The sequence below is a fragment of the Leptonychotes weddellii genome, chromosome 8 (assembly GCF_054177405.1).
Source record: "Leptonychotes weddellii isolate Sample4059 chromosome 8, ASM5417740v2, whole genome shotgun sequence".
NCBI lineage: Eukaryota > Metazoa > Chordata > Mammalia > Carnivora > Phocidae > Leptonychotes > Leptonychotes weddellii.
The window spans coordinates 41,083,394-41,105,324 of NC_138376.1; the positions used below are offsets into that span (position 1 = coordinate 41,083,394).

A 21,931-nucleotide genomic window follows, 5' to 3' on the forward strand; every position below is an offset into this window, starting at 1 on the left:
GACAGCACCCATGGTGAGATAAGAAAATTGTCATGATGGTACAAGAAGAAATAACCACCCTCAGAAGTCCTGAAAAAGTTTTAACAACAAAAGTGGTAGCCAGCAGATATCGAAGCAGAGAACTGTCACCTTGTTTCTAAAACAGCTGAATCCTCCTGGAGGCAACTGCCATCAGCATGCTGTGTCAAAAGGACCTTGTCAAGTAAAAGCTGTAATTGCCAATAGGTTCCCTGGGCAAGAGGGGGAGAGAAAAAACTGGAAAATTTCTATCCCTCTGTGAACTGCTCTAACACAGAGCACAAAGGGGCGGTGGATGTGACAGCTTTTAAGCAGACAGTTGCTCTAGGTGAGCCAGGAATAGAGTGACCCTACAGATGTTTAATGAGCCCAGAAGAAGACACTTTGCTCTGCTCCACTAGATAGAGACTGTCTTCACAAAAAACCATTGACTTGGTATATGCAAATGTTTTTGCGTAAGATGTCTTGCAATGTCTCATGGTTGCCTATGAATGCATTGCAAAATGTATGGCTTTGTAGAATCATAGTCTGTTTGAAATATAAGGAGATAAAGAAATTAATGGTGGATACTGTTTACTCCTGCACAGGACAGAAGAGAGAAAATCCTGACACATGGTGAGCATATGAAACATCAGAAACCTTTGGGTCAGTGAAGGACAGGTACCTTCCCTTTCTTCCTCCACACTAGAAAATATCCCCAAAGTATTTTGTGTTGCCTCAATGCTATCAATCAGTAGATGATAAAGGATGGTAGGTAAGGAAGCTAAGAATGGAAGAAATGTGTCTGGTAGGATAGAGTTTTTGGGAGAGGTGCACACCTGGGGAACAGACCAGGCCCTGGAATGGTTTTCAGATGCTGATTTCCTTTCCAAGGTTCCAAGGTGAGTGGCCAGGGATGGGGTACATATGTCCCAGCCACTAGCCCAAACACAGCTCTGTCTAAACTAGAAAAGAGGCCCCTCCTCAACACTTTTTTCTATCTTCCAGAAAATTGTCACAATAATTATACAAGTCTACAATGACTACTGTGTCAACTCCCCTACCCTTCCCTGAGATGTGCAAAACACAACATGGGCAAAATTATAAAGAAGGAGGTCTGGTAAAGATATCAATGGTCGTCAGTGGCTGAAATTTTAAAATTCCATGGCCCTAGTTTATCCCCAGTTAATAAAAAAAGTCCTTTCTTCATAGAACAAAAGTAGTTAACAAATTTAGGAGGAAGAATAGACCTAGAAAAAGCATTATTTTTGCAGTTCCATTGAAATAATAGATGCGGGGTGCCTGGGTGGTTCAGTCGGTTAAGCGTCTGCCTTTGGCTCAGGTCATGATCCTGGAGTCCCGGGATCGAGTCCTAATTTGGGCTCCCTGCTTGGCGGGGAGTCTACTTCTCCCTCTGCCCTTTACCCTGCTCGTGCTCTCTCTCTCGCTCTCTCCCTCTCAAATAAATAAATAAAATCTTAAAAAAAAGAAATAATTGATGCAGGCAAAAATCACCAATGAATGCTAAAACTACTAGGTAGGTGAAAGATGGTTGGAGAACAATATTTATGTGGTGCTTAAGTATCACCCTACAAATTACTTGTGGTTTTTCTTAAACAAACATGTCCTTTTTTTCAGTTAACTCTCCCAATATATATTTTACTTATTTATACGCTGTAATCATACACTACTGTACTGATGTATTTCTAAAACATACACACAAAAATACATCTGAATGAGTGAGATAGGGGTGCCTGGGTAGCTCAGTCGGTTAAGTGTTTGACTCTTGGTTTCAGCTCAGGTCATGATCTCCTGGTCCTGAGATCAAGCCCCACAAGGGGCTCTGTGCTCAGGGCCGAGTCTGCTTCAGATTCTCACTCTTCCCCTGCTTCTGCTTCTCCCCCCACTTGCACACACTCTCTCTCTAAAATAAATAAGTAAATGAAATCTTTAAAAGAGATAAAAACAATTAAGCTATTATAGATTTTTCACCCAACATCATTGTCTTTCAGACACACTTCAGAAAGCCTCAATTTAGTCTATCCATTATTTTATGCCTGGAGATTTCTCTGATGATTGAAATTACTGGCCAAAGCAGAAGAAATAAAAGGCATGGTAGAACAACATGAAAAGGGTTCAAGTCATCAAAAAGGGTCTCCTTCACCACCACTGAATGGTGAAGATGAATCCTTCTGACTCGAAGAGAGTCAAATATGTTACTTGCTTTGTTTCACTCCATTACTGGGATGTCAGATGTGGTTATGATTTTTATGTTTTTCTCTCCATCCCACATTTTCCACGTGTTGCTCATTTTTACCATTTGCTTTGGGTTTCATGCCATTCTGTAGCATTTCCCTTGTATTCCCTTGACTCTCACACCAAGCTCCGGTTCATTTCAGAATAACTTGTTGCATTATCAAAACAGACAAAAGTGGGCCACTCTTCAATGAACGGGGTGGAGACCAGGGGCCAGGGAAGGCATCTACAAGGTGTGATGATGTACTTAAGGAGTGAGAGATGAGTGTTTTGGGTTTTTGTTTAAAATATGTTTTTACAGGGCGCCTGGGTGGCTCAGTTGGTTAAGCGACTGCCTTCGGCTCAGGTCATGATCCTGGAGTCCCGGGATCGAGTTCCGCATCGGGCTCCCTGCTCAGCGGCGAGTCTGCTTCTCCCTCTCCCGCTCCCCCCTCTTGTGTTCTCTCACTCTCTCTCTCTCAAATAAATAAATAAAATCTTAAAAAAAAAATAAAATATGTTTTTACAATGCAGGAATCTGGTGGTCCCCACCTTAACCAAGTAACCGCACTTAGCATTACTCATCTCCTGATGAGTTCTAAAATGAAATACACAGCAACTATGAAGTACGCTTACCAAAAATGCTTCACCTGTGTTTATTCAAGCCTTTATGCCTAATTTCCTTTTCATAGGAAATACAAGAGATAAAGAAACAAAATAACACCAAGATGAGAGTCAGATAGATCCAGAATGTAGGTCTGGTCTCCAACAAAGTTGTCATAAAGTAACAACAATAAAAAGTTAACCACTGTGTTGCCCTAAATTAGTGAACATATTAACATTACTGCAGTTGTGATGGGTAAATGGCAACACTTATGCTGAGAAGTCTCCTGGCAAAAATATCATATATCTTTAAACAGTTGATCATCATTTTGCAGATTATTCTTTCTTTCTTCTACATAATGAAAGACCTTATCAAAATATATTACTTTGTTAAAAATGTGTATCAAATAATATAAAAGCTTATAATAAAAGACAACATTCTTTGCATTCATCACTACCCATATCCCAGAAACAGCCAACTTTAACTTCTTTGGCTGTTTTTAAAAATAAGTATTATCATGTCTTTAAATAATGTGCTCTTATTATACTGTTTTTCAGTTTATCAGTGTGAGACCTTCTGCTATGACAGATGATTTGGTTTTCTTACACTCTCATCTCATCTCTCTGCCCTCCAATATAGTTATATCATCACTTTTTGTTAATGAAAAATAATTGCATGAAAGTGTCATTGCAAAACCAAGTAGCATCCTACGAGTATACTTTTTTCTTGTATGCTTTTGTCCTTGCCCTAAGCATCTTTCCTTTCTTTTGCAATGTTTTCCTTATAACAATTCTTCCTTTTCGTTGGTGATTTTGTTTGTTCCTTCTTGTTATTTAAAAGCATCACCATATTGGGGCACCTGGGTGGCTCAGTCAGTTAAGCATCTGACTCTTGGTTTTGGCTCAGGTCATGATCTCCCAGTTGTAGGTTAGAGCCCTCCATTGGGCTCCATGCCCAGTATAAAGTCTGTTTCAGATTTCCTGTCTGTCCCCCCCACCGCCGCTTGCTCTCTCTCTTTCTCAAATAAATAAGTAAAATCTTTTAAAATAAAAAAGCACCACCATATTTATCTGGTTCCATTATTTTTTTTTCAGTAAAACTTTCATAGAGCCTTCTGTGCTGCTCCAATCTCTACCAGTAGACCTCTAGATCTTCTTGGTGTTATGTCCCTTAAAGATCTCCTAAATTCTGGTTTTTCACTTTTGTGGTGTACTCTTTTGTTTTGTACAGCATATTTTCTGGAAACTTCCTAAGACAGGAAAGAAATTATTTCTGAGGCTCTGCATGTCAGAAAATGTCTTTATATTACATTTGAATAAGAGTCTTGCTGCATGCACACTAGGAGATTAGAAACCATATCCCTTGATGTTTGGAAGGCACTGCTCTATTGTTAGGCATTGTTTAATTTTCAGATTGTTTGTTGCAGAGCTTAGAAATACAGTCAATTTTTGTATAATTGTTTTATACTCTGTAAACATGCTGAACTTGTTTATTAGTTCCAATAGTTTTTTAGTGGACTCTTCATGATTATCTCTATGTAAGATTATGTCATCTTCAAATAGAGATAGTTTTATGTCTTTTTTTTCCTATCTGGATGCTTTGTATTTTTTTTTTTTTCTTAATTGTCCTGGCTAGAACCTCTAGCACACTGGTGAATAAAAGTAAGAAGGATGGATGTTCTTATCTTGTTCTTTAGAGGGAAGGCATCCAGTTTTCCACCATTGTTTAATCATGAAAGGATGTTGCATTTTGCCAATGTTCTTCTTGTGTTTATTGAGATGATCGTGTGATTTTTTTTTTTTTATAGCTATGGGGTATTACATTAGTTGATTTTTGGGTATTAATTCCTGGGATAAATCCCACTAGCACATGGCGTGTAATTCTTTTTATTTATATGTATAATTCATTTTATATATGCAATTATATATATAATTTTTGTTTCTTTTTTATATGCCTTTTCATAAGTTTGTTAGTATTTTGTTGAGGATTTTCATATCTGTTTTTATAAGAGATATTTGTTTGTAATTTTCTTCTGTTGTTTTTCTCTGGTTTTGGTATCAGAGAAATACTGGCCTCAGAGATGCGTTGGAAAGTGATGTCCTGCCACTTCTGAGAATATGGCCCTCTGACTAGGACCTGGGGGCACAGGGAGCCCTGTGTTCTTGGTGGCACCTGTCTGGAATGGAGTTGCTATCTCTCTGAGCTGGGAAGGGGGGAAAGGAGCAGGTGTTGGTTCAAATGCCACAGACTCTGTTCCTGTGAAGTTTTAGCAGGTTTTCTTGAATAAGTGTGTCTTCCTTTGCTCTTTGCCCTTGGGATAATCTCCAGAGATTTTAAATTGTTCTTTTTGAACATAATTTTGTTTTTGTTTTTGAACACAAGTTTTGCTGAGCAGTAGCTCTGTGGAGGCTTTTACACTGTCACATCAGAAACCAGAAGTAGAACTCGTTATCTTTCTTATCTCCTCTAAGGGTCTTTTAATTTAATATAGGAGGAATCCCCAAAATGCCCTGTGATTTTTGATTGTCCATTCATATTTAAAACTGAGGTGTTGAAAAGCTGATTATTCTGTATGGGGCAAGGACAGGAACAGGGAAGCTAATGTGAATCAATTACAGAATTTATCTCTAGATACTGGGTAAATTATGGGTTCAGAATAGAATATAAAAGAAAACAAAAAATCAGAAGTCTGGAGGAAAAGTGAGTGTGCTAATCATCTCATCTCTTCTAGTTGGAGAAAATCAACACTGAATTGGAAAAATCTAGCTCTTTTCCTCAGCCCCGGGATTCTCGCTAACACTCTCCACACTTGAATAATTTCAATTAACTATTTTTCTTTAATTTTAGAAGGACCTTTTGGGAAAAAAAATCTTTTGGGTAAAGAAACATTTACCTAAGGTTCAGTCATTCCTGTAATTTAAATTTTATTAAGACAAAATCAGATTTAATTTTTTTCTTAAAAATATCATGTATAGTACTATCCTCTCTTTATAAAATAATTTCTATTTATAGCTGTTTATCTCTTTGACTAACTACATTGCTTATATATATCTACCAGCCTTCTTTCTCTATATATGCATAGAGAGATTATAACAATATATGCCAATGACTAAGGCTAGTTGTTTCTGGGCAGTAGGACCTGGGATGCTTTATTACTTTCTCCCTTTAATTTTTTGTATTGAGTGACATTTTCAAAAAGAAGCACATACCAATTTCTTTTTTAAAGCCAATACAATGCAAAAGGAAAACCTAACCCATTAACAGAGCCAATCAACCATACAATCAGGGCTGGAACTATGGTGAGGCCAGCGAGGAGACTGGGATACAAAATTTGATTTGAAATCACACAAATGAACCCTCAGCTCCTCACTAGCCTCATCATAGTAGTCCTGGACAACCTTCAAATGACACAGGGAAAACTGGCAGATCAAGGCAGGTGAAGAACAGCATGTTTGGAAACCTGGGTAGATGAGTAAAGCATACTTTTCCTTTCCTATAAATGATTATTAAATATATTTTTAAAAACTCTTCCCAGAAGTAATCATAGTCTTTACACTTTAGAATTATCTCTATTATCACTTGGAAACTAACAAGCACCTAGTCTTCTCGTTCCTTCCTGTCCCTTGATTCAGCACTTGCGTGAGTGTGTCGCAGGCTCTGGCCGCAGGGCACTGAAAGGGGCGTGTTGCTGTCAGCTGCAGCATCTCTTGCTTCATCTAGGACTTTCCTGATCACCCTCGCTAAAACAACACAATACCCTCCTTTGTCTTTCCAGCCCATATTCCTGCTTTAATGTCTCCCTAGCAGTTGTCATATTCCAAATGTATCCATCCTTTCTTCATATAGTTTTATTTTGTATGTGATGTGTTCATTGCCTGTCTTGCCTTATTAGTATATAAGCCCTGCGATGCTACCCTCACGGAAGCCTGATGGTGTGCAAGAGGTTTCCATAGTATTTGCTGAACGGAAGAATGAATGAGTTCATTGTGCACTCACTGAATGACTGTGGACCCGATGGTGTTGTGACAATATGAAAAACGCACAGTCTTTACTCCCCACAGAGAGAGTCCATATGGCAGCCTCCCTCCCTACCTCTGTTCCTGGAGACAGTCACAGGCCTCATGCAGTCATTACCTCCCAATCACATACAGTTTGTTTTCACCCACCTTTTCCTTTTCTCATAGTCCCTCTCTTTTTTTTTCTTCCTTCAACTCTTGCCCAATTAGCATAGGGAAATATTTTCCCCCCTTAAAAAAATCACTCAGCCTGATAAGCATAAAAGGTAATACTAGTAATAACATACTCATGAAAAGAAAGTCAGTTTTGAAGAGCAAATAATAGCATTATTAATAGTGAACATCTATGTTTGCTATATATCTGGCCCTCTGCCAAGCAATTTATATGCATTGCCTCATTTAATCAGTATAGATAAAGAAACTATGGCGGCAAGAAGTAACTTGTCTGGGTCACAGAGCCAATAACTGGTCTGAACCCATGTCGGTCTGATTCCAGAGCCCAGGCCTGCCAGGGGCAACAGAGAAGCTGTGCTGTTCATTTCTAATGTAATCCCCTCTGTGGGATTTTCCCTCCATCCTCTTCCCACACTACATCCTCATCCACACTACAAGCAGTGGCTCTCTTCATGTTCCCACAGCGCTCTACTCATACTACTTCAGTTGTGATCACATAAAATGTTAGGTCTATGTCTGAAAGGCTCAGCTGGGTGTATTTTCACTCATTATCAGTGTTATAAAGTATCTGCTTGCCTTATTCATTGCAATTAGGGTTGTAATAGAAGCAGGAGCTTTGGAGCTATTCCATATACATATGCATATATGGAGGATGGGGGAGAGCAAGTGCAAAACCCAGCATCTGCTACTTATTAGCAGTATAAAGTTAGGCACAGTATTTAACCCCTCAGAATGTTAGGTTACTCACATGTGATGTGGGGATAATGATGTCAGTGTTACAATGTAATGAGAATAACCTAAGATGTGTCTGTAAGGTGCCTGGCATTGTGCCTAGAACAACACAGGTACTTAGTGAACACTCTTCTTCTGGGTCCTGTACAGCCCTCTGCCTACCTGGATTCTGACTCTTCTGTTGCACCTCATACAGCATTTCAGCTATGTTATGTGTTATCTGTTTTGGCTTGTATTAGTTATGTATTACTTTGCAACAAATCACCCCAAACAATAAGCATTTACTATCTCAAAGTTTCTGTACACCAGTGATCTGGGAACAGCTTAGCTGGTGGCTCTGGTTCAGTCTCTCGGGAGGTTGTAGTCAAGATGTCAGTTAGACCTGCAGTCATCTCAAGGCTCAACTGGGAGAGTATTTGCCTCCAAGCTCACTCATGTGGCTATTTACATGCTTCAGGAGATTTGTTTCCAAGCGTATTCATGTGTACCTCTCCACAGGGCTCTCAGGCCATGGCAGCTGGATTCCTCCAGAGGAAGCAATCCAAGAGAATGAGAGAGAGCATCCAAGATGGAAGCCACACATAGTCTTTTTTTTATAGGAAGGAATAATGCAGAGCATGAATATCAAGATGTGGAGATAATTGGGGCCATATGAGAGTTTGTCTACTACATGGTTTAAATATTGTAGAGAGCTAGCCTAGGAATTGTGATATGCCCAATTGTTTCACTGATTTTATAGAAAAGTTTTTATGGAGAGTCCTGTGTTTACATAAGGGACTTACATACTTTGGAAATGTATACATTGCTAAGCCAGTAACTGGCTATACCAGTAATAAAGCTTCAACATACTCAACAACATAAAAATAATAACAATAATGACTTCTTTTCATAGTCTTACAAGTTATCATGCTATCTGTACCTTTCATTTCCCACTCTATGCATAATTATACTTTTCCTCTGAGTTGGTTTGTTTCTTAAAAACCATTTCCCCTTTGGCTGTCTCCTTGGTACATTTCCTACCCACTTCCCCCTCTTTGGTCTATGGATACATGAGCACACACACATTCTAGCTTCCTTCCTCAGAGAGTGGCAAAGATCAGGTAGGTAGTCATGGTGAAATATAAATATTACTCCCAGTCCCACATTTGGAGGGCAACTTGTTTTTTATTCCCAATTAAGTCATAGCTCTAGCTACCTCCCTAGAGTGAAGTGTCCTGCCTTGGGATGATCTTGGCTCCTTTTCCCCCTTTCTCCTGGTGGCTGCTCTTAGTCATAGCATTGCCTAATTGTGTTAGCCTCCCAAGAGGGATTGACATGGGCAAAATTTGATATTTGTGTCTTCTCAGGCTTAGAAGAAGGATTATATAAATACAAAAATATGAATAGTAACTAGTAAAACATATCAAAATATTAAATAAGTATCATAAATATTAAAACTTTATTGTATAAATATTAAAACACATACTTTACATAAATATTATCTGCTTGGATATTAAAAAGGTAGATTCAACAATAACAGTTTGACATTTTGTATTCTTCCATTTCTATAAATTATTGAGAAGCTATTTTATTAGAGATAGTATTTAATTATTTGGGTTGTCTATGACTGCCGTTAAGTCTTTTAAACTAAGTAAGTTCTGCTTTTGAAATGTTCTTTCTCAGGAAAGTAGACAGAAATGAGCCAGATGAACAGTTAAAGAAAGAAATATAAGGAGCCATGAGCAGGTACATATTCTGAGGCAGAAAGATTTGATGATGATAGTTACATTGGGAAGGGGAAGGAAAAAAGTGATAATGGAAAAACAGGTGCACTGGGTGTGAATCATGAAAGAGAAGTATTTATAAAAATGAAAACCTGATAGGATCACTTACTTATGATGGACTTTGTGCCATTTACTAAATGATATACTAAGGAGAACATTTTGAGGAAGAAGTATGATCATAGTCCTTTTAGAGTTGTCAGAGACCGTATATACTTTGTTACGCCATCCGCTCCAGTTAGGATGAGAAACAGGAATGAAAGAGGTGAATCTTTTGACATCCAATGTTATTTTGTTGAAGAGCCAGGGCTGAGATTCATTGAATTCTTAATTCAGTAGCTTTTATTAATAATTGTACTTTATGATCTGGAAGAGAATTGGTTTAAATTTTTACTTATAAATTTCTTATTTTCTACATCACTTAAGAGACTTAAAAATCTGAAATAAGTCTGTCAAATGAACTATAGTTATATTCTATGTGTATGCGAATTCAATAGAGGGGTTCAACAACAGATGAGATAAAGCAGACAAAAGGATCAGAGCACTTGAAGACAGGGCAGTGGAATTTATCCCATCAGAAGAGCAAAAAGAAAAGAGAATGAAGATAGCTTAAGTGAGGTATGGGAAAACATCCAGTGGACCAATTTTTCACTTTATAAGGGTCCCAGAAAAAGAAGAGAGAAAGAGGCAGGCAGAAAACTTATTTCAAGAAATAATGGCTGAGGGATGCCTGGGTGGTTCAGTGGTTAATCATCTGCCTTTGGCTCAGGTCATGATCCCAAGGTTTTGGGATCGAGTCCCACATTAGGCTCCCTGCTCTGCAGGATTTATTCTAGGGATGCAAGGATGGTTCAATACTTAAAATCAATGTGATATACCACAGTAACAAAATGAAGGATAAAAAGTCATATAATCATCTCAATAGATGCAGAAAAAGCATCTGACAAAATTCAATAGCCATTCATGATAAAAGTACTCAACAAACTGGGTATAGGAGGCACATACCTCAACCTAATAAAGTCCATATATGATAAGCCAGTCCATATATGATAAGCCCAAAATGATATGACAGATGCTCAATGGTGAAAAACTGAAAACTTTTCCTTTAAGATCAGGAACAAGACCAGAATGGCCACTCTTGCCACTTTTATTCCATATAGTACCAAAAGACCTAGCCAGAGCTACTACACAAATTAATAATTAAAATAATAATAATAATAATGAATAAAATAAAAGGCATCCAAATCAGAAAAAACATAAAACTGTCTCTATTTGCAGATGACATAATTCTTCATACAGAAAATCCTACTGATTCCATAAAAAACTGTTAGAATTACTAACAAATTCAGTAAAGTTGCAGGATATGAAATCAATATAATAAATTAGTTGTGTTTCTATACATTAATAGCAAACTATCAGGAAGAGAAATTAAGAAAACAATCCCATTTACAGTTGCAACAAAAAGAATAAAATAAATTTAACCAAGGTGGTGAAAGGTCCAAACACTGATAACTGTAAGACACTGATGAAATTTAAGAAGACACAAATAAATGGAAATATATTCTCTGTTTATGAATTAAAAGAATTAATATTGTTAAAATGTCTAAACTAACCAAAGTAATCTACAGATTCAATGTGATCCCTATCAAAATTCCAATTATATTTTTCACAGAAATAGAACAATCCTAAAATATGTATGGAACCACAAAAGGTCCCAAATGGCCAAAGCAATCTTGAGAAAGAAGAACAGGCTAGAGGCATCAAACTTCCTGCTTCAAACTATATTACACAGCTATAGTAATCAAAATAATACCGTATTGGCATAAGAACAGGCACATAATTATCAGAACAGAATAGAGGGCCCAGAAAAAAACCCATGCATATATGCTCAATTAAATTACAACAAAGGAGTCTAGAATATACAACGGGGAAAGGACAGTCTCTTCAAGAGATGGTGCTGGAAAAAATGGATAACAATATTGAAAAGAATGAAACCAGACCACTATCATATACCATACACAAAAATAAACTCAAAATGGATTAAAGACCTAAACGTGAGACATGAAACCATAAAACTCCTAGAAAAAGACATAAGTGGTAATTTCTTTGACACTGACCTTAGCAATATTTTTCTAGATATGTCTCCTGAGGCAAGGACAAAAGCAAAAATAAGCTATTGGTACTACACCAAAATAAAAAGCCTTTGCACAGTGAAGAAAACCATCAACAAAACAAAAGGCAACTTACTGAATGGGAGAAGCTACTCATAAATGATATATTCAATAAGGGATTAATATCCAAAATATATAAAGAACTTGTACAACTCAATAATAAAAAAGCGAACAATCTGATTTAAAAAAGGGGCAGAGGAACTGAATAGACATTTTACTACAGAATACATCCAAATGGTCATCAGGTACATGAAAAGGGGTTCAACATCACTAACCATCAGGGAAATACAAATAAAAAACCACAATGAGATATCATTTGCACCTCTTAGAATCCAATTTTATGGATGAAATTTTAACTGGAGAGACATGACATCCTTTAGTTAAATGATCAACATTTAATAGTAGTGGTATTTGAATTGTCTGAATGGCACTACTCAGTAGAAAGGGCACACTTCTGTTTGTTGATATCTTTTTTTTCTTATTTTCATAAAACAGTTGTTGGCTTTTGATGAAAACTTAGTGTCCATATTGATTTAATTTATATTGTAAGAACCATAACTATAAAATAAAGGTGATCTAGGACAAGACTGATCTGCATGATCGTCTAAAATCCTTTGTAAATCAAAGTGGAAAAGAAATGAGGCAGCTGTATTTAAATGACTAAAAGATGCATTTTGATCAATTGAGATGATGTATGTTGATAGTTCATTTGAACTGTAAAACATTGTACAAATGTAAAGCATTGCCACAACCTGAGGAAAGACTGCTTGTAAGCCCCCTCTACGCTTCATCCCTCAAGTTTTCAGTTTTATTGGAGAAAAATGCTATGAAGCAGAGGCCAGGAAAAAGATGGATTCAGTGGCAGGTGCTTTTTTTTTTTTTTTTTTGATTGGGCTCCCCTGGTGTACTCTCATTCATGTCAAAATACTTTTACAGTCTCATTTCTACTAATCCTCTATATTGTTTTCCCAAATACAGTACTCATATGGTAGGCTTTCTTTTAAGCTGGTAACTGAGAAGAGAGTATTGGCAATGACTAATGCCTAATGTGTAGTTTTCTGCAGTACAGAAAGCTCTTTCCACTACATTAATTCAGTCTTCTCAACAGCTTTTTGAGTGTGGCAGTTTTCATGTCTTTTGTAGAAATAAAGAAACGGATGTTGGAGTTAATATGATTCACTCATGATCTAATCCCTAGTAGTGGCAGATGCAAAAATTTGATGCAAAATCAAGAGTTCTTTATACCCACCCCACATGACAGATGAGTGTTTGGCCCATTTCCACCAAGGCAAAATGTTGTTCAATATTTGACTCATCATTAGCACATTTATTAGGAGACTGAGAAAAATAGAAAAACAAATGAAACTCAAGCTGCTCATTTGTAACTTCTCTGAATGGAGGAGTTGATTAAAATCTATATAATATGAAATTTTGGATTTTCCACATACTAATACAATCTGTGAAGCTGAATAAATAAATGATTATAATTAATAAAAAGCAAGGAATAGTGTTTTTCTTTCAGACTAACTTTCCCATAGATAACAATTATAATGCTAGACAAAATATTTTTTAAAAAACTATCTGAAGGTACTAGAGAGTGACCAAAAGCAAGCAGGAACTGAAGAGGACTGTACACTTGGAAGAAGGAAATACCATGGTGTGAGTTTTCTGTTTTTATGGCTTTGGCAAGCATAGACACTATACTACATAAAACCACTAAAATTTAAAGATACATTAAAACGGGCAATGTTCATAGCAATCTGACCGCCTTGAGGTACTGTGGATCAGAGTTGGAATGACCATGGCAGCTGGGAAGTGAGAGAGGGAAACCTCAGAATGGACTGAGTGAGAGCAGAAGCTCCAAATTCTGCATATAAACTCCACCTAAGACCCCTTAACTATGTATGTTTGAAGCAGCACGATTAAAAATAAAATAACTGAATACAAAATTTCAGCTGCCATCCACCACAGAGAAAATAAGATGCTATAGGTCAAATATGTGTCCCACCTCAAATTTATATTGTTGAAATGTAATCCCCAATGTGGAAGTAGGGCCTCTGGAAGGTGATTAGGTCATATGAGTGGAGCCATCATGAAAGTGATTAATGTCCTTATAAAGGGAGCCCAGAGAGCTCCTTCATCCCTTTCTAATATGTGGAGACATAGTGTAAAGAAAAACATATATAGGGGCGCCTGGGTGGCTCAGTCGGTTGAGCGACTGCCTTCGGCTCAGGTCATGATCCTGGAGTCCCGGGATCGAGTCCCACATCGGGCTCCCTGCTCAGCGGGGAGTCTGCTTCTCCCTCTGACCCTCCTCCCTCTCATGCTCTCTCTGTCTCATTCTTTCTCTCTCAAATAAATAAAAATAAAATCTTTAAAAAAAAAAAAAAAAAAGAAAAACATATATAAACCAGGAAGCAGGTCCTCACGTGACACCAAATCTAGTGGTACATTGATCGTGGACTTCTAGCCTCCAGAAGTGTAAGAAATAAATTTCTGATGTTTATAAGTTACCCAATATATGATATTTTTGTTATAGCAGCCTGAGGAGACTAAGACATAAGAGTTTGAAGCTTGATTTCATCTAAGATGTGTCCTAAAACAAAATAAAAAAATCAATACTCTTTGAAGTAATATAACAGAATCCAGAGATTCTATCATTCATAACATCCAGGATACAACCAAAAATTACTAGGCATACTAAGAGACAGGAAAACGTGACCCACACTTAAAAGAAAAGGCATTCAATGGGGATTAACACAGATGACCCAGATGTTGGAATTAGTATACAAGGAGTTTAAAGCAGGGATTATAACTATATTCAGTATATAAAGGAACATATACTCTTAATGAATGAGCAAATAAGAAATCTCAGCAGAGAAATATAAACTATATATACATAAAAAGAATGAAATAGATATTCCAGAACTCCAAAATATACTATCTAAAGTTATATTTCATATGGGCTTAATAGTAGCTTGCGATGATAGAAGCAAGAACCAGTAAATGTGAAGCTAGATAAATATGTATTAACCAGTTTGAAAAACAGACAGAACAAAACAATGGGGGAAAAAGCAGAACCTCAAGTACATGTGTGCCACTACCAAGAAGTTCAACATTTGTAAAATTTTAATATCAAAAAGAAAAAATAAGAAATTGGGCAAAAAAATTTAAGGACTCAATGGCTGAAAATATTCTAAATTTGGTGAAAGTTTTAAGTTCACAGAGTCAAGAAGTTTAGTAAACTCCCATCAGGATAGATATGGACATATAATAGTCAAATTGTTAAAAACCAAAGATAAAGAGAAAATCTTGAAAGCAAACAGAAACAATGACACATTACATACAGCTTAGCATCAATTTGAAATATTGCTGACTTCTCATAAGAAACAATGAAAATCAGAAGAAAATTAGAATGCTGAGAGAAAAAAAATTATCAATCCAGAATTTTATATGCACTGAACATGTTCTTAAGGAATTAGGGTGAAATAGAGACATTTCATAATAAAACTAAGAGAATGTTCTGCCAACAGACTTTCACTGAAAGGTGAGATGAATGAGGTCAGGTAGGAATAAAGAACACTGGAAATAGTAAACATATGAGTGAATGTAGGAGACTTTTTTTTTTCTTATTTCTTTAAAATACATATGGTTATTTAAAAAATTACAAAATTCTGTTGTGGAGCTTATAACATAGGTAAATGTAACACACATAAAAGCTAAAACATAAAGGAGCAGAGAGGTGGCAAATGGACCTAGATAACTGCAAGAGTCTTATGTTTTACATCTTTTGATATATACATGTGAAAATTTAAGGCTGTATAATGTAATCCCTAGAGCAGCCACTACAACTAGAAAGCCTATAGACAGAATGCAATTACTTATTTATTCAAAAGATGGTGGAAAAGGAAGAACAGAGGATGAAAAATCAGATGGTACAGACAGAAAGCAAATAAAACATAGTAGACTTAAATCCAACCATAGCACTACAGGTGACCCTTGAACAACATGGGTTTGAACTACGTGTGTCCACTTATATGTAGATTTTTTATAGCATTGTCCTATAAATGTATTTCCTGTTCCTTATGATTTCCTTAATAACATTCTTTTCTCTAGCTTACTATGTTGTAAGAATACAGCATATAATACATATACAAAATCTGAGTTAATTGTTTATCAGTAAAGCTTCTGGTCAATAGTAGGCTATTAGTAGTTACGTCTTTGGGGAGTCAGAAGTTACACATAAATTTTTTACTGTGCAGGGGTCAGTGTCCCTAACCCCTGCATTGTTCAAGTGTCAAGTGGTAATTATATTAAATGTAAATGGGCTAAAAATTCCAAGTAAAAAGCCAGAGATGGGGGGGTGGAATTTTAATTTAGTAGCAAGAGGAAATCAGAGAAATCTTAGAGTGGCAACTTTACTTCTGATTATTTAGATTGTTGAATTCTACACTGATTTACCCATGAGATTGTGTAGGTTCTCATGTTTTTTGAATGGTGTGGGTGTTCTTCCCTTACAGCAGGGATATATAATCTCTAGAAAATGTCCTTAAATTCAAATTTGAAGAAACAGAGGTTTGGGTCTGAGTGCTTCCTCTCCCAGAGGGATTCTATTGCACATTTCTTCCTAGTGTCCAGCATTGCATATAATAAGATTTAATTTGCCTATTTGACTTGCATATAAATAACTCGGAGGGCCACTCATGTAATTTTTTATAAGACAAAGATTAGACTCCCTAGATTAAGAAAAAAATTATACTATGATTGTTATAATTCCCTGGATAACTGCCTTTCTTTCAGTAAGACTGAAAGCTCTGTCATATTCCTTCTTATCCCCCCAGAAAATTAAGCCAGTGACTGGCACAATAGTGGGCATTAAATAAATAACAACATGATTTCTAGTCCTAGAAGTAATTTACAATTGCCTCTTAAATACATTTATCTGTATATTATTTATTAACTTTTAAAACTACTTTTATTAATGAATAATTTTATATAATAAAAAGTTCCCATTTTAAATGTATAGTTTGATGAGCTAAATAAATGTATACACACATGCAACCACCAACACAATCAAGATACTTGTATATGGGGAACAAGGCTAGAAATTATATCAATAAGGAAAGCCTAAAACTCTTCAGGATACAGAACTGGTTCCCTATTTTCCAATTCACAAGGTGTTTTCATTTTTTTCTCTCTTGCCAGACTAATGTTTCAAATTCTCGGAAGTACTGTATATAGAAAACCCTAAAGACTACACCAAGAAACTATTAGAACTGATAAATGAATTCAGTAAAGTCATAAGATATAAAATCAATGTACAGAAATCTGCTGCATTCCTATACACTAATAATGAAGCAGCAGAAAGTGAAATTAAGAGGGGTGCATGGGTGGCTCAGTTGGTTATGCATCTGACTTTTTTTTTTTTTAAAGATTTTATTTATTTATTTCAGAAAGAGAGAGTGAGTGTGAGAGAGAGAGAGCATGTGCAGGGGGAGGAGGAGACTCCCTACTGAGCAGGGAGCCCAATAGGAGGCTCAATGCTCGGCTTGATGTGGGGCTCAATCCCGGACTCCAGGATTATGACCTGAGCCGAAGGCAGTTGCTTAACTGACTGAGCCACCCAGGAACCCCTGCATCTGACTCTTGATCTCAGCTCAGGTCCTGATCTCAGGGTTGTGAGCTCAAGCCTCACGTTGGGCTCCATTCTGGGCATAGAGCCTACTTAAAAAAAAAAAAAAAAAGAAAGTGAAATTAAGAAATTGATATAACTTACAATTGCTCCAAAAACAATACAATATCTAGGAATAAACTTAACCAAAGAGGTGAAAAACCTGTACTCTGAAAACTATAAAACACTGATGACAATATAAAGAATGGAAGAACATTCTGTGCTCATGGATTAGAAGAACAAATATTGTTAAAATGTCTATACTACCCAAAGCAATCTATAAATTTAATGCAATCCCTACCAAAATATCAACAGCATTTTTTACAGAACTAGAGCAAACAATCCTAAAATTTGTATGGAACCACAAAAGACCCTGAAGAGCCAAAGCAATCTTGAGAAAGAAGAACAAGGCTAGAGGTATCACAATTCCAGATTTCAAGTTATATTACAAAGCCGCAGTAATTAAAACAGTATGGTACTGGCACAAAAATAGATACATAGATCAATAGAATAGAGAGCCAGAAACAAACCCATAATCATATGAACACTCTTCAACAAATGGTCTTGGGAAAACTGGTCAGCCAGATGCGAAAGGATGAAACTGGACCACTTTCTTTCACCATACACAAAATAAATATGGATTAAAGACCTAAATGTGAGACCTGCAACCATAAAAATCCTTAAACAGAACACTGGCAGGTATCTCTCTGACATCAGTCATAGCAACATTTTTCTAGACATGTCTCCTGAGGCAAGGGAAGCAAAAGCAAAAATAAACTATTGGGACTTCATCAAAATAGAAAGCTTCTGGACAGCGAAGGAAACAATCAACAAACCTAAAAGGCAACCTACAGAATGGGATATTTGCAAATGACATATCCAATAAAGGGTTGGTATCCAAAATATATAAAGAACTGATACAACTCAACACCCAAAAAATAATCCAATTAAAAAATGGGCAGAAGACATGAACAGACATTTCTCCAAAGAAGACATACAGATAGCCAACAGACACATGAAAAGATGTTCATTACTTACCATCAGGGAAATGCAAATCAAAACTACAAGGAGATACCACCCCACACTGGTCAGAATGGCTAAAATAAAAAAACACAAGAAACAACAAGTGTTGGTAAGGATGTGGAGAAAAAGGAAGCTTCTTGCACTGTTAGTGGAAATGCAACCTGGTGCAGCCACTGTGAAAAACAGTATGGAGGTTCCTCAAAAAGTTAACTACCCTATGATCTAGGAATTGTGCTACTGGGTATTAACCCCCAAAATACAAAAGCATTAATTCAAAGGGATACATGCACTCCTATGTTTACTGCAGCATTATTTACAACAGCCAATCTATGGAAGCAGCCCCATCGATAGAAGAATGGATAAAGAAGATGTGGTGTGTGTGTGTATATATATAAATGTATACATATTTATATACCATGGAATATTATTCAGTCATAAAAAAGAATGAAATCTTGCCATTTGCAGCAATATGGGTAGAGCTAGAGAGTATAATGCTAAGTGAAATAAGCCAAAGACAAATACCAGATGATTTCAATCATCTGTGGAATTTAACAAACAAAACAAATGAGCAAAGGAAAAAAAAAAGAGAGAGACAAACCAAGAAATAAACTCTTATCTATAGAGAACAAACTGATGGTTACCCAGAGGGGAGGTGGGTGGGGGTGGGGGGATAGGGATGGGAGAAATAGGGGATGGGGATTAAAGAGTACACTTACCAGGATGAAAAAAAATAAAATGAAATGAAAAAAAAATTCTCTTAATCAAAAACAAAAACAAACCAAGAGGCAGGCCTAACAGTAGCATCTTCTGAGAGCCCCAAAGCTGGGGAATTTCAAAGCAGATTAGGTGTGTTATGGTCAGTGGATTAAAAAAAAAAAAGACGAATTCTAGGTAGATCCTTGGCAACAAAATTGTCAAGAATTCTGCCCCTGATTTCGCAGAGTTAACAGAAGTTTGCCAATTATTTAATGTGCGTGTCGCACTGTGGTCATTATAGAGATCTATGAATGAGACAGTACTTGTCCAAGACGTCACTATCTCCTTGGGATTAAGGTCATACAAAAATAATCATAACGCAAGTGTAAGTGTCATAGAGAGACACACGGGGAATACTAATTGAGGTCTGAATTTTTTAAGAGACCAGCCGTATCTTTAAAACATATTTGGTGCTTATTAATAACCTAGTGTGGTAATCTCTGGAAGTCAAAGAAGATTAGGATGAAGGAGCCAGGCCTTTCTTATTTTTGTTGTTTTTTTTAAAGCAATTAGAAAACTTGCAAAGACAAGTCTATGACTTGCTTACATTCCAGACTCAGTCTCTCAGTCAGAAACCACAGTTTTCCACTGAAAGTGGCACAAAATGGGTTTCTGGAATGTGAGAATAATGGAAGAGTGGTTAAGGTCCAAAGTTGAGGTGGCCTTTCTTCCCTGAGAATGTAGAAATCACACCAGGACAAACAAAAGAGAGAGTGGAGTGGGTTTGGCAGTGGAATTTAAGGATGACTGGAATTAGAAAGTTAAGGTGATAATTCTGGGCTCAAAACCAAAGTGATACTCAGATCCATCCTCACTGATTGGGAAGAAAGGAGTCCTCCTCCTAGAGTTGAAATGATGAAGTGTCCTCCTCCTCACTAACCCCGTGGGAAACTATCCTGCACACAGTTGGAACTGGAAGTCTGTGTAGACATGTATGCCTTGTATAAACTAGTTTCAGATAAAAAATTCCCTTGGTCACTGAGCATGCTCAGCTTTCAGTCTTCTGCAGAAAAGTGGATTGGGTGGCTCCAGCTTTTAGCTTTGGCAACTTGGGTCGGGAGAGCCCGGTTGTGTCTGGCAGAGGCCACAGGTGGAATCTTGAAGAGAAGGGTGTGAGGACTAGGGGGCAGCTGGTAGGGGAGTCAGAGTGGGACCCAAAAGACAATCCATCAATGTGACTGACTTTGATCTGGTCGGCAGCCCTATGTAAAGGAACCAGATGGTTTTCTGGAGATGGGGAGAACAGATGTTCTGGTCCTAGTCCTTGGGAATGAATCAGGGGCGAGAATGAATGGTCGTTTATTGTCCAGTAGTGAGCCTCCTGAGTCCTCCCCAGCTACTCCTTCTTGGGCTACAATCTCCCTTTGCAAGATACTGGGTGTTGGTGCAGAAACCCAGGAGCTGGTTGGAGGATGCTCACCTGGCAGCCCGCAGCCGACGTGCCCCACCTCCCCCACTCCTCCCTCCTCACAAGCTCAAAATAGTCGCCAGGAGCCAGCCAACATCTGGCCGGACTAGAACAGGCTCAGAAACTCACCTTTGCTACCTCGTTTTTGCGTTTGGGCTCCTGATGGGGTGCATCCATGCCAATGAGAACCTTACAGATTCTGACTCCTCTGCTTTTGACGTTATGGGGAGAGGGACTTCCTATTAGTGTATAAACAATAAACAAACATCCAGAAGATGTGCGCCCAGGTTACACAGCCTGCAGGCGGTGCCCGCGGACCAGAGGGCACGGTCGAGGCCCCGGCGCGGTGCGGGGCTGAGGGCAGCCCGCTCATTTCTGGGGTTGCTGGCAACCGGGGAACCTCAAAAATCACACCGAATCTCGTAGCTCCGGGCGCCCATGGCGCGCAAGGTACGCTTCGGGGGCGGTCCTGCCTGACCCCGGAAGAGAAAGTTGTTTTGGGGAAGGGGAGCGAGGAGACGAGAGCGAGTTAAGTAAAAATCAAAGTTGTTCTGCTCCCCTCAGGCCGCCTCTCCTCTGCTTCATCTTTACCCCAAGCTCCATTGGAGTCAGGCTTCCTCGGAGGGCCGGACGCTTCCCGAGTCCCAGCCTGAGTAGGGGGATAGGGAGAGCCCCGCCCGCAGGTTCCGACCCTCTCTGGCTCCGGGCCTCCAGGAAAACCCGGAGCGGAGCATCCCCCGGGTCGGGAAACGCCCTCGCGCGCGCCCACTGGCGCGCATGCTCAGTCGCGCGGCGGCCGCGAGTAGGAAGCTCCGCGCGGAATTAGCGGCCGCGGCGGCGCGACTGGAGGGTGGGAGGAGGCGCACCGGCTGGCGGGCGGGGGCGCTGGGACGCGGCTGGGGCTCCCGCCCGAGGTTCCTGCGAGCGCTTGGGACCGCGAACCCCCGCGCGAGGAACTAGCGAGCACGGGAGCCAACGAGTGCAGAGTGGGCAGAGGGCGGAGCGGAGCCGCCGGGCGGAGCGGGCTCAGAGCCCGGGTCTCCGCGGCTCGGCTCGGGACCCGGCGGCGGGGACGGCGATGTTCCACTGCATCCCCCTGTGGCGGTGCAACCGTCATGTGGAGACCATCGACAAGCGCCACTGCTCGCTGGTCTACGTCCCCGAGGAGATTTACCGCTACGCCCGCAGCCTGGAGGAGCTGCTGCTGGACGCCAACCAGCTCCGCGAGCTGCCCGAGGTGAGTGTCCGGCCTCACCTGCGCGCCGTATTCGGGAGAACACGGACGAGCCTGGCCAGCCCTCTCCCCCTCCTCTCTCCCGCCGTCTCCTGCCTTCCCCACTCTACCCCCCTTCCACCTCCAGATCCGGTCCGCAGGTCCCACTGA

The 21,931-nt window shown here is 38.9% G+C and overlaps 1 protein-coding gene and 1 long non-coding RNA gene across 2 annotated transcripts in view; one reads left to right on the forward strand and one right to left on the reverse strand.

The window, feature by feature from the left end:
* Positions 1-21,274, reverse strand: part of LOC145723017 (uncharacterized) — a 49,925-nt gene extending 28,651 nt beyond the window's left edge. Inside the window, exons 1-2 of the long non-coding RNA XR_014147723.1 lie at positions 20,677-21,274; positions 18,399-18,457 (exon numbers count right to left, since the gene is read on the reverse strand). This is a non-coding gene — a long non-coding RNA (uncharacterized LOC145723017). The remainder of the gene's footprint in view (positions 1-18,398; positions 18,458-20,676) is intronic.
* An 85-nt stretch (positions 21,275-21,359) lies between these two features.
* The window catches only part of LRRC1 (leucine rich repeat containing 1), a 105,484-nt gene continuing 104,912 nt past the window's right edge, over positions 21,360-21,931 (forward strand). The window contains 1 exon segment of the mRNA XM_081827574.1: positions 21,360-21,788. Within this exon segment, the coding sequence (XP_081683700.1) occupies positions 21,626-21,788 (163 nt within the window). The 5' untranslated portion in view covers positions 21,360-21,625.